The 13,259-nt window shown below is 41.3% G+C and overlaps 1 protein-coding gene across 2 annotated transcripts; it reads right to left on the reverse strand.

The window, feature by feature from the left end:
* Positions 1–167: 167 nt before the first annotated feature.
* LOC119746260 (homeobox protein orthopedia-like) lies at positions 168–9,970 on the reverse strand. Of its 2 annotated transcripts, none has more exons than XM_038223098.1 (4): positions 9,658–9,970; positions 7,729–7,886; positions 6,027–6,161; positions 168–1,643 (listed from the first exon to the last, which is right to left on the reverse strand). In XM_038223098.1, exons 1-4 carry the CDS (start codon positions 9,806–9,808, stop codon positions 1,041–1,043), a joined length of 1,047 nt encoding a protein of 348 aa, XP_038079026.1. In that variant the 5' UTR covers positions 9,809–9,970; the 3' UTR covers positions 168–1,040. The 2 variants fall into 2 exon arrangements, with proteins under 2 accessions (XP_038079026.1, XP_038079025.1); XM_038223097.1 differs by having other exon boundaries at positions 6,027–6,170.
* Positions 9,971–13,259: the final 3,289 nt, after the last annotated feature.

Raw genomic sequence — 13,259 nt, forward strand, 5'->3', positions numbered from 1 at the left:
AAATAAGTTAAGTAAGTAGGTTAAAATTCCCGTCAAAAGTGGGTTTCCTTATTTTTGCACCACCGTGTAGCCTACATTGGAGGACCCCGGATTTCCCAAAGAGGTAGGTGGCTTGGGATTACAAGTCCAAGATTTTTTGTTTGGGGGTGGGGGGGGGGGGGGGGGGGGGGGGGGGGTGGGGGTGAGGCGTTGCAGTCAATGCATAACACCCCAAAGGCCTGAAGCAATAACTATAGATTTGCACAACTGAGTGACGACGTCATTCGGGAAAACTTGACAAGAATGACGTTTCCAACTTTCCATTGTGCAAATACATTACACTCCCTTGGACCCATCCTTGTAATAACTTTGTGTCATTCCGACATCCAGCAAGCTTGACAATCGCTTAGGACGCCCAGCATGAAGAGTGTTTTGGTTTTCTCTCGAGACCACAACAGCTATACTGTTGTATGATGTAGCCTATATCCCCCATGCTACCGATGCTTATACGGACAGACTCGTCATCACGCAATAGCCAAGGCCTACCCCGATTGTCACTCACCCAACACCTCCATAATTTTATAGCTTTTGGTGATACGGTCGCACTATTGGCAATCGCGTTTGCGTAGTCAGTTAACATGAATCTTTTGATAAAAAAAATATAAAAGAAATCCCCATCAGACACCAATTACTATTTAAAAAAGTGGTATTACGATATGCTACGGGCAATATTGTGAGATTTCTTGGGGGGTTTTCGCCGGCGAAAATTCTCTGCTATCTCGAATTTTTTTCACACGTTTGGTTTCAATGACGCTTTTTTGCCCTTACATTATTTTTCTGTACAAAACAATTTCTACGCCAGTAAAATCATTTCCCTTTGATATGGAGGTTCAGCTCTTTACTGAAATATGGACAATAAACTCCTAGCCTAACAGTTTTCTACCCCGTTTTCTTCACACGAACCAGCAATAGAGGGCTCTGTGGTTTTATGAGAAAGTAATATGTCTTATTCTTTTTTCTAAATAAGAACCAAACGGCGAGTTATCAAAGAGTCATTATAGTCATCTGAAAATGCCGTTGATTGTGGCTGTGTGTTCCAGCGCTCTCCGCCGTAAGGACGCGATGCTAGTCCCCCGCCACATGTCCCCGCCGTCCGGGCTGGTGGCCGCTGAACACGAGAAATCCCCGGCCATAGACGCGTTGGTGTTGCCGGTGGGCGAGCTGGGCATGCCCGGGCCGGCCGAGGAGGCCGCCGTGCCTACCCCGCCAAAGCTCGGCTGGTACATGGACTGCATGTGGTTGTTGCCGGACATCGCGGACAGCCCGCCGGTGAGATTCTGGAGGTTCGAAGCCGCCGACTGTCCGATACCTCCGGACCCTCCCATGCCGCCCATCTGGTGACTCAGGGACTGGCCCAGGCCCTGCCGGGGTAAAGTGGGCGGGAGGGTTAAGGAGGGTGACGACCCGCCCATCTGGGACATCTGCATAGAGGTAGGCCAGCCGCGGGAGTCCACGTTGCTGTGGAAATTGCAGAAGGGCTCGCCGCCCATGGCTGAGGGGAACTGCGGTAGGCCGTGTGAGGGCAGCAGAGAGCCTGGTGACCGGAACACATTGGTGGTCTTCTTGCGCTTCTTCCACTTGGCACGGCGGTTCTGAAACCAGACCTACACACACACAAAAATAATTGTAATTTTATAAATACCAAGCGCCATTTTGTACGGGCAACCATCAGGTTAATGAACCGCATAAATGAACCCCTGGTTTGCAGCACCAAAAATTGCACCTTTACACATTTTGTATAAAGAGGTAGTTTCTTTTTTTTCTTAGTGGTGTGCTTTAATTTTTTTCTGGTGTTGCGTGATAATGTCTACTTTGTAAATTAGTTCTTTGTTTTGTCTTGATCGCCATCCATGTAGTTTGAAACTAACCGGTCGGCGAAACTTGCGTCTGTGACGTGGCGTAAAAAGTCCAGCCATGTATCTTGTTCTCACGAAATAGTCATTTTCATATCGTGATATACATGTACCCTTATTCCTTAAATCAAATGTCAATGAGCGTGCATGACGCTAAACAAGTAATGATTGCACTCCTTATGTCGCTTTCAGTGAAAGTTTTTTGCATTGCATTATACAGGGTGAGTAAAAAAAAAGCGGAACCTAAACCCCCCAAAATGTATTTCCTATTTAAAAAAATGTGTAGCACCAAAAATAATAATGACTGGAAAGCCAATTTCAAGAGCTACTTTTAGATGAAAAAACTACTGAAATTGCTCAATCCGTTCAAAGAATATCACCATTTAAACGCAATGACCCTAAAACCTGTCTCGTCCAAAAAAACCCCCAATTTATTGGGTGTTTTGACTGTTTGGAACAACAAAGAAAATGACACAGAATACTTGTTTCAACAACTGTCACCAACCGTAGCACACAATATTTTGATTAACAACCCTGGTTAGGCAAACAATATGATTTATAAAATCTACTTTTTTAAAAGACGGGCCTTCAAAAGGACTTTGTTGCATATTGTTAACGTTTAAACTAAGATTTCATCGCTGGTGATGTTTGAAGACAATTGTGACGACAATTGTTGAAATCGCATTTTTTTGGACGAGACAGGTTTTAGAGTAATTGTGTTTAAATGGTGATTTTTTTGAACGGATTGACTAATTTCAGTAATCTTTTTCATCTAAAAGTAGCTTATGAAATTGGCTTTTCAGTCATTATTATTTTTATTGCTACATATTTTGTTAAATATGAAATATAATTTGTGGGGTTTTGGGTTCCGCTTTTTTTTGACTCACCCTGTATTAAAACACATGAAACGATCATGGCCAATTCATACAATTTAGAATCAGTAAACAGAACGGCATAACGTGAAGCATTCTGTCTGAGAATAATATTTAAAGGGGTTCAATTGCTTGCAGAACTTCGTCGAGGAATGATCCCCGGATATTTTGTACAATTATAATTCAAAGGCTGCGCAGTTTGGTCATAATATCTTCACTTCATTGAGTATTGCCAAACGTCTCTGCACTTATTTGATGTATTTTGAGGCTCATTTTGAATGATCCGATGTGGAAAATGTCACTGCGAAATCAATTATTCAAAATCTGTACAAATTTTGTTTCTTTGATCTTTTATCCTTCCCTATTCGATAGATGCAACAAAGCATTTAATCGTTCAATGGATTGTTTCCCAATCGCTTCAGCACGGACGACAGCGCGATCTGCCCACAGTCTCTTCGAACGCGCAGCAACATGAGAGCGCCCATACTACTCCCTATGGATCCTTATACTCTATGGATTCTGCCCTGCGACGGATATAATATCATAGCGGAAACTGGATATGTACTCTAAACTTGAGTCGATGACAAGATAATGGTCGATCAGCCGTGTCAAGACAGCCGGATGACTTTTATTGCTGTGCAACTCAAGTCCGTAATGCGACACCACCACGCACCGCGATCGCGTGGTGCTTACAAGATCTGTCCCCGAAGAAAGGGCCTGTGTACACGGCGAGGGATGAGCTGCCATCGCGCTGTACAGAGCGATGTAATAATGACGACGATGAGGATGATAATAATAAAAGAAATCAGGGCACAATGCGCTGACATCATGGCATCATATTTGATTTACAATCTTCGATCTTTGCTCACGGAATGATTAAAAGCGGTTATGAATACCAGGGCTTTTGTGCTCGTTCTATTTGGCCGGGGAAAAAAAGGGGGGGGGGGAGGAGCCGGGAGAAGACTGATACTTTAATAACGACTTGTCAGGGATGATGGTGGGAAAAATGACACACATAGCGTGGCAGTGTGTATTAGGACATTCGGTGTGCATATATACACAGTGGAGTGTTGAGTGAGTAGAACAGATTGTCAATACGTAAAAGAATATCTAGTGAAAGCATCGCGAATGACGAAGTCATCTTTTCTGAACTCGGGGAGAAAACAAAATTGGGCTCGGATTCGCTAAAGGGAATTAACAGGAATGGACACACTACAATTAAAAAAAAAATATGGAATAGATTCCTAATTGTCTCGCATACTGGTGATACTAAAGGTGGGGGCGGGGCGAGTTGCATCTTCAAGGGTGTATTTTGTAGAGCGAGCGGCACTGAAGTAATTAACTGAAACGTAAGCCGAACGTTATGCTGCACAAAAAAAAAACGTTGCGAGGAAACTATCGCAATAGATCTCTCTGAATTCGATTGTAATTTTCCTTCTGCGGTCAAAAGGGCACGGCAAATATACATGGTATGACCAATTATAGGCGGGGGGGGGGGGGCTTTACAGATATTTGCGTTGTTGTTGCAAGCCAGAAATCTTATAATGTAGGCCTTAATTTGTTAAATTGCTCTGTGATGTACACCGCAGTACATCATTTTCGAAAGCATAAGCCGACTATTGGTTCTACCAAAGCAGAGCTCAAATTTTCTTTAATCTGTCGCTTTCATTTTGCTTGGTTGTGCGTTACTCGACTTCCCCAGAGGTTCCTGAGGAAATACAGAGAATTGAAAAATGGTTTTTGGATGCACGCGACGCACTCTACCAAGGTCGCATTGCTCGGATCGTGTGTCTCATCAATGTGCGCTAAAATAAAATTTAAAAAAAGTCCGCGAGTCGACCCCCAAATTAATATAATTTGTTGGAGGCCTCAGAAATGTCTTTAGCTGGACAGGAATGATTCATTTGGGAGCGTTTATGCAGCTGATTAGTCGAGATCAGAACGGCAAATCGAGACAACAATGCCGCGGTAATGGTGGTGGCATGTTACTGACGGATGACGGTGAGTGCGGTAGTGCCTGACACACGGCCGCGGTCGCTGGCAACACGCAACACGCGGCGGCCGCCTTCTTGCCTCGGTCGTAACATGAATGATAATGTCAAGGAGAAGCATTGCAGTTGCACTTGCCCATACTAAACAATCATCATAAATCACAAGTATACACAAGAGAAAAATCACAGAATTTCACTGTTTCATGCTTATAAAACTATTCACTTTAATATTCAGTTTTACCCTTTACCGACGTAACCGAATGAGAGCATTGGAGAGAAAAAAAAATCACAACCTTTCTCGGGTGGGACGCGAGACCCACGACGTTTTTTTAGTCAGTCTAGGCCTGCGACATCGGACTTTTCCCTAACTTAGGAAAGAAGCGCTTGACATTGTCTAATGAAGCATTGTTTTAACGACAGACCTAAAAAAGAGTGTATATTTTGAAATAAAATCGCAGAGATTATCGGTTGGTTAATGCATTAATGCAACATACAACGTTTGCATTTGCTGTAATTTTCAGCAATGGATGGAATCTGGGGTTAGTTTTTTATAGCAAATATTGTAACACTGACTTGTTTGAAGTTTTGTGTGCGTATGCTGGAAAAACCAAGAAAAAAAAATCATGTTCCTGCCTGTAGTCTGGTTCCCTGACCCCACTTAAGATGAAACGGAGCAATTTATAGACGTCTGGGAATTGTTCATAAGTGTGTAATCGATTGCAAACAAAATGTGGACTTACTATACATGGTAAATTGGGGGTAGTATTTGAAAAAAAATGAAAATGATAAAAAAAATGAAATGATACAAAAATACAACTTTTCTTGAAAATGACAGCACACCAGGTCCCATGATTTTAAAGGATGCTTTAGACTGTCACTCACTACAGTCCCGTAAGGTATTTCATAATAATTAGATAGTTTTGTTTTTTGATGTTTGCAAATGTTGTATATTCCCTTTAAGAATTGTTGATGTAAAGAGTTAATTGCAACGATATGATAGAAAACATCTGTTATGAAACTAAAAGTCTTCAAACGCCAAGTTTCAAACTAATTCTTCTTGCTTTAAATTTCCAGCCTCAACCATGGGTTAACTTGCCTTTTTTAAAAGTCCCTTTCTTGAAGATCGGGATCGTAATAAACATAAACTACGTATGCGGAAAATAAAGGTACACATACGTAAAAAGCTGCTAATTTATACCAGGTATAAAGAGTCCTGGAATTCGGATTTTCGACTGATGAATATTCATATAAAGGTCAAATAGATTGCTTACCTGCACACGTGACTCAGTGAGGCCAACGCGCATGGCAATCTCCTCCCTCATGAAGATGTCCGGGTAGTGCGTCTTGGCGAAGTTGCGCTCTAGCTCGTTCAACTGCGCAGGCGTGAAGCGGGTCCGGTGTCGCTTCTGTTTGACCTTCGTGTAAACACACGAGATGGATTAAAAAAGTGAGCGAGGATTTTTGATCTTTTAAGCAATTTCATCAGGTCTAATAAGGGTTTTTTTTTAAGTGGATGATTCGTTTGGTGATAATGAGGGTTAGTAATAATAGTGGTGATAGTGTGAATGATGATTATGATAATTATAACAACGATACCAAATATCCATCATTGTTATTGTTATAATTATCTCTGATCATTTTGTTTCACTCCTTCTTGATTGATAAATTCATGTTAATCAAATCAGACTGTTTAAATCAGAGATAAAACCAAGAACATTGTCGAGGAGGGATATGCACCGGGAATACAGAGTTGAAAATCGGACGAGATGAGCACATTCGGTCGCATTGTACCCGTCAGCTCACCTCACTTTCTCAGCCTCCCATTTCGCACACAAACCGTGTGAGCCACTTTTTTATTCGTTTATCTACGAAGGGCAAATTTCTAATTTGAACCTTCAATAAAATTACTCACAATAAAGGTCTTTCATTTAGCAAGTTAATTTGTGAAGCACTATATTAACCAGATAGAATCATGAAAGAATGACATTTTTGTTTGGCATTCATTTGATATTTGCTCGAATTTTACCGTGACGAGCACGGTTCTTAATTTTACAGGACATCCGTATGTTCCGTACATTTTGTTTGACTGAGACAAGTTTGCCTCAGTGCACTACGTCTGTTTAATTTTGAGATTAGTTGTCACTTACCAGATGTCATTAACCATTTGATTTCATTAAACATTGGACAAAAAAAATGAACAAAAGCCGAAAGACTTCCAATATCAACATTACAAATAAACAGAAAATAAAACGCGTAAGTAAGATTCCATATCTCCTAGGCCTAGAAGCGCACGAGGTCATGTGCTAATGAAGAGTTGCATTCCATTTGTACTTGGTCAAATAAAAATGGATTATACACGTATTTTCCTCTCTTATAATGCATGCGTATATTTAGGAATGTAATTAGAAGAAAATATTGCATGCAATCTCAGGAGCTATTTTTACTTCAACCAAAATGTATGTAATTACCCCCTACAGATTCAGTCCCGCGACGTCCCAGTCGACAGAAACAGGAGATTAATTTTCTAACAAATTTATGAAATGAATTATATTTCCCCTTGCACGATCAATTCATTAGCAAGGAGAATTGAAAAGGTTTCCTGATGGAAGTAGTTGTCTTTGCACAAAAGTGGTTTTATTCAATTTTTTGTCCCGTTGCGTATTAAGGCTTAGTCTACCGTAATTTTAAATTGTAAGCTAACATATGCAACTGGACACAAGTCGCACTCAATTTTGAAATTAGTTTTTCAAACCCAAATTTCAGAAGGAGCAAATTCCTCAGACAAAAAGATCAAACAAAATCTCCGACCACAAGCAAAACTGAAGCCCTCGTGAATAGAGAAACACGGAATGAATGATGATTCATTTTAAATGTCTCTGCGTTTTTCTGTTCGTCCATACACGGTTTTCTTATCCCCGTTTGTTCGTTTGTGTGTTTATTTTGTCCGTCCGTCCATTCATCTCGGCTTCCTACCTGTTTATCGTCGTCGTTGACGGAAACTCCGAGGTTGGTCTGTCCGTCGCCGTTGGGGCTACCCGTAGTGGTCGGCGTGCTGCTCACGTCGTTCCCGCTGCCGTAAGACAGTTTGTCCAAGGGCCGGCCGTGATGGGGATCGCAGTCGTTCTTGCTCGCTGCAAGATGGGCAAAACAAAGAAGAAAATTTAATTCATGAATTCCCTAAATCAGAAATGTTCTCAACCGAAGGCGTGCAAACAATTTCTCTGAGCAAGAGGGGTCGGTTGGTTCTGCACACCTGTCCCTGAAAACAATTTGTGACTCTGTGACTTTGGGGCAAAAGTTTCACAAAAGTGCGGTAAAACTTTTGCTACAATTAACCGACAAAAGCGATAAGGGGATTATATTGTGCCGATTATTAATAACACTGTTAAGATTTCTTTCAAGAGCTAATTTATACAGGGTATAATAATCCGCGACCGATAAACTCCTATATAATCACCAATAAGGAAATTACTCCGCAATGAAAGAGTACATCTTTCCAATAGTACCCCCTTATTCCCCAGAAATTTGAAGACGGGACAGCCGAAGCACTCACTTCAGAATTAAATGCAACATTATGAGATTAGGACGTAATCTAGCCAAATTGTATCTTATGACAATTGTCAACAACACAATAAAAGCTGACTAATCGGCTGTAAAGGCATATAGGATCATTTGCTTTTCAGACATTTTGTTCGTTTCCAATAATAACACTAATCAAAATCCAAAATAGAATGTTCAAAACTTAACCTGTTGAAGTTGCAGCTCAGTAAATATTGCACTTTTCGAGAAAACAGTAAAAAAAATGCACGACCTTTTCATCAGAAAAAACGATTTCGTCCATGGTACACTTAACTTTACCCAAATCAGCCAATTGACTTATCCTACATTTCTTGATTTCTTCTAAAATGAAAGCAAGCCAGGCAGAATAATTTCACGGGGTGTTTAGTACCAGTACCATCTTTACTCCAAGTATGTTTTTCCATAATAATTCGTTAGGTTACTTCTTGGGATAAATTCAAAAGATCCGATGTGCCTTTTAACGACAGCCATAAAAAAGGAAAACAAAATCAATATTCAGTTGTAACAATTAACTTGACATCAGGTATACAAAACTGTAAATTAACCGAATTCCATTGTCTTTCCGATGAAGCAATGTTTCTTTCAGGGGTCGTATTCTATAATCACCGCCGCCCCAATATGACGACAAATTAAATTTTGTAACAATATTCTCGTGGTTAAAATTGAACCTGCGTCTATTATGAAGCGTCATTCATAAAACGACTCTCTCTCTCTCAAAAGAGGAAATAAAACGTTTCCTATGCCTCATTGCTTAACAGGTACTATAAACAAACATTCATTTATCTAATTTAAAACGTCGCTTTTATGGTATACACAATCACAGAGCAATCAAAGCAATTGTAAATTTTCAGAATAAATCTATATAACTTTTTTTCGAACAATATGCATTCTGTGATATTATACAATAAGGTTCTGGTGAACAATTATACACCTTTTGTTAAACATTGCCAGGAAAATACTTGGGTTTTTATGTAACATTTCCGATGCTCTGATATTATGTTCAAAGGCTAAAATTGTCGACTGTCATAATGGCTTCAATTTTCGAAATTAAAAAAGAAAGAAAGAAAGAAGTATTTGCTTCAACATCAACGCAAAGACTGAAAGTGTGACTTTTGATATAGTTTGTAAAATCAATTTTGTGTCCGAAAAGTTTAACAAAATTTATTGCGAAAAATAGAAAGATAGAGAAAATTTAACAAGCCAAGCCGACTTTTCTCAGAAGTTTACCGGTATGAGATGCCAATTTCACCGATGGGCGAAAAATAAGATATTGGGCAAAAAACAAACACACTTTTTTGAAATGTTGGAAATGCATGTACTCACCGTGATTGACTGGTGACGGGACCATTTTCCCACCGAGTACCGTGTGGGAAAGCATGGACTCCGTTGGCACGTGCATGGCCGCAGCGTGGTCCAACACCCGCTCCATGTCCGACAGAGAGGTGTCCGGTGAATTCAGACGCAGTCCGTTCATTTGGCCGACTGATCAACAACTAATCACGCTTTGCCTTCAAAAAGGTACTCCCTGAAAATCACGGAGGTCCCCTGAACGCACGTCAGATCAGACGATACTAGAGTTGGCGTTGATTTACCCTCTGTGTCGGCCAACGCCATTGGAGCGCGGCCGCAAACTAACGAGCGGTGTAATTGGCTGTCGGTGAGATAACGAGCGCGCGTAGCGCGCAAAGCCGGGCTGTGATTGGCGGAGGCCCGCGCGCTATAGCAACCCTACCCGTAACAAGTGGTTGACAAATTGACAGACACGTCTGATGGGGCGTGATGTGATCATGATTCACATTATTGATATCTATCTCCCAACAAAGGGAATTCTGGAGTAAATAAGCCCGCGGCTTTGTTGTGTTTTCCCCCGTCAAACACCGCGCCTCATCGTAATTATTGTAACGATCACTGGTTGCCCTTATCGTTTTTATAATTTAGCTCATTACGTGGGCATATTTGTTTTTGGGCCTGGGCCACACAATGGCCGCTGGGACGGCTTTATTGCAACCGCTATTGTCTCAGAACGGGCAGAGATGCTCAAAGACTATTGAGTCTGGGCGCATTGTCCGCAGCAGGCGGAAGCGTTGCGCTCCGTTCGCTAAAGAAACAAACGCGTTGAGTCGTCTCAGGTTTTCTTAAAGCGGCCAGCCCCGTTTCATTAACTCAGCATGCTCCGCACGCGCCTGCACATTGTCTTTGTCAACCTCCATTCTTCCTCCCGGCCCTGAGACAGCGGGTCATTCCCCCCGCCCTTGAAAGACTGAAAATAAAACACCAATTAAAAATACTTTAGAGGAAATTAAAACGCAGTTACCCAAGACCAGTGTCGCAGTTTGCCGGCCGTCGCGATCGTTAATTTCTCCCCGAACCCAATCATGTAGCCTAGCCGCCCCCCGTCACATTCGGGCTTATACACGCAGGGATGTTTATTTTTCTCGGAGTTGAAGGTGGAAAAAAGTAATTCTCCCTGCTCATCCAAGCAAGAGATTCCTCTTCTCTGCTGCTTCATTCTATGTTCATCAGTTGGGTATTTAGGGACAATAATCTCCCGTACATTGTCCCTGCCTTGGGATTGTCCGCCAATTTGTCCCAGGTGGATGGGCAATGTTCACAGCTCTTCCATGGGGTGATTTGACGGAGAAAGAACACAAATACTCCGGCTGACTCAAGGCCAGACGGTCCTTTTCCCATTAATCATTAATTTACCCAAAAAGATTCTGTTATTCTTTCTTAAAGAAAAAAAAACCTATTCATGAAGAGTGTCACGGTCGAATAGGAGTTTAAATTAAATGTGAAATAAACATCAATTGGAATTGAATCTGGTATGTTCACATGAATGATTTGCACAAAATGCCAACCAATCTGTACAAGGTGTTCGTTCACTCATTACAATCCTGCCCTTCTTCGGGACTTCTGCTCACGACGCGTTCGTCTTAGTATCAACACTTCCCAACGAATTGTTTTGTATGGTGACCAGCTGATTGCACTGTCACTAAAGTCTCAGCTATTATTTCCACTATTTTCCTCCTGATTTCTCTAATCCTCGTGGGAAATTCAACGGGCGAAGCTGGGTGTTCACTCGTAGGTTTCCCTTCTCTTGAAGGGAAACCATGTTTCCCTGCCATTGCATGTACATGTGAAATACATGTACAAATACATGAAATACATGTATCGTCTGACGGGCCACACGCAACTGAGGAACAATGCTGGTCAGTATTTTGTTTAAAGGTTATGAACACCATTTGCAAACATTCAAAGACGAAACTGTCGAAATATCATGAAATATCAAACTTGATTGTCAGGAAATATTAGGATCAAGCATCCCTTGAAATCATGCTGTCATTTTCGAGAAAAGAGGAATAACCATCATTTCCTCGCGATGGTGAGGACCAAACCATCGCGCTTTCCAAGAAACGCTATGCTTTGCGTCAATAAAAAATAAAGATGAATATTCATAGTTTTCTTTAAAAAATGATATAAAAAATGATATCTAGGCCTACTTAGCTGAAGCTTCGACAGGTTAGTTTTTCTACAACCTGCTTCAAATGTATTGTATTGTTGTTCCTTCAATTAGCAACAACCTTTTTTTTTGCAAATTGGGGAAAATACGAGGAAAGAGGAACACGTTGTAAGCAAAAGTTCATTATGGACAGGACTGTAAGGAGCAAGCGAACACCTTGTAGAGATTGGTAGGCATATGCATGGGCGTCACGAGGGGGGGGGGGGGACAAGGGGGAAAAGAGGGGGGGGGGGGAGGGAAAAGTGGTGCGAAGCCATATTGCAATTTGATGGTTGGGGGGGGGGGGTTGGGCAAATGCTCCGCTGCTCACGCTCGGAAAAATGATAAATTGAGAATATAATGAAAAAGTTAAGGAATTTTGGGAAACTTTGCTTTGCTCCCCTGGAAAATATCCTGGCGACGCCCATGGGCATAGGCCTATGTGCAATTCATGCACAAGGGCAGAACTAAATAAATGACAAACTTGGAAACACAAGAAGACATAACCATATAGAAGGTCAACAGTTAGAGAAAGTGGACAGTAACTAATACCTGAGAGAAACTTTCAAAATGGAGGACACTACAAGAGAAGAAATGATGTTGCTGATCAAAGCAGGCTGGAAGAGCACAAAGATGTTTTGACTGACAAACAACAATACACCAATGTGACTTCGACGTAGGGTGTACAACCAATGCATTTTAACAACCATGACCTATGGAGCAGAAACTGGTCTACCACTAAAGAGCTTAATCTAAAGGCAATCACAACACAGCGGGCAATGGAAAGGAGAATGTTGCTTTTAACATTACGAGATAATGTCAACCTAAAGGAAATAAGACAAGAAACAAAAGTCAAGGACATCACTGAGAAGGTCAGAGAGATGGAAGTGGGCAAGACGTGTAGCAAAATTTCAAGACAACACATGGACTCAAAAAGCTGACAGATTGGCAACCATGAACAGGCAAACGAAGAAGAGGAAGGAAAAAGAAAGATGTAGGGATGACATCACAACACACATGGTACGGTAACATGGACAAGATTGGTAGACAGAGAGAGGAATGGTGCATTCACGAGGAGGGATTTGTCCAACAAATGGATGAACTCTAGCCTGATGATGATTGTAACTTTTGAGTGCAATGTTGAATCATTGTCGTTCTTCCATCAATAGTCTTTGATCGATCAATTGAATATTTGTTGTCATCGTCGTCTTCATTATAATGTAAACATTTTCATCGTCTCATCCATCTCTGTAACCGTCAGAACTAGCTAGAAAAACAAACTTAAAACTGGCGTCTAGCATCAGTCGAGTACAAATGAAATCGGTCAAAGGCATAATTCATATTTCTACTAAGAATTATTGAGTGGAAAACATTCGCTGTGGTCGGAAATCATGTCGAAAGCCAAAACGATTGTCTCGCAGCGATC

The sequence above is a fragment of the Patiria miniata genome, unplaced genomic scaffold, assembly GCF_015706575.1.
Source record: "Patiria miniata isolate m_02_andy unplaced genomic scaffold, ASM1570657v1 HiC_scaffold_7, whole genome shotgun sequence".
NCBI classification, from domain to species: domain Eukaryota; kingdom Metazoa; phylum Echinodermata; class Asteroidea; order Valvatida; family Asterinidae; genus Patiria; species Patiria miniata.

What these genes read in the sequence shown, in the direction of transcription:
- LOC119746260 (XM_038223097.1), bottom strand. Translation starts at nt 9,808, where the DNA reads ATGAACGGACTGCGTCTGAATTCACCGGACACCTCTCTGTCGGACATG. An exon ending in TCAACGACGACGATAAACAG is followed by an intron (nt 6,171 to 7,728) that starts GTAGGAAGCCGA and finishes GTTTACACGAAG; the next exon opens with GTCAAACAGAAGCGACACCG. An exon ending in TCACTGAGTCACGTGTGCAG is followed by an intron (nt 1,644 to 6,026) that starts GTAAGCAATCTA and finishes GTGTGTGTGTAG; the next exon opens with GTCTGGTTTCAGAACCGCCG.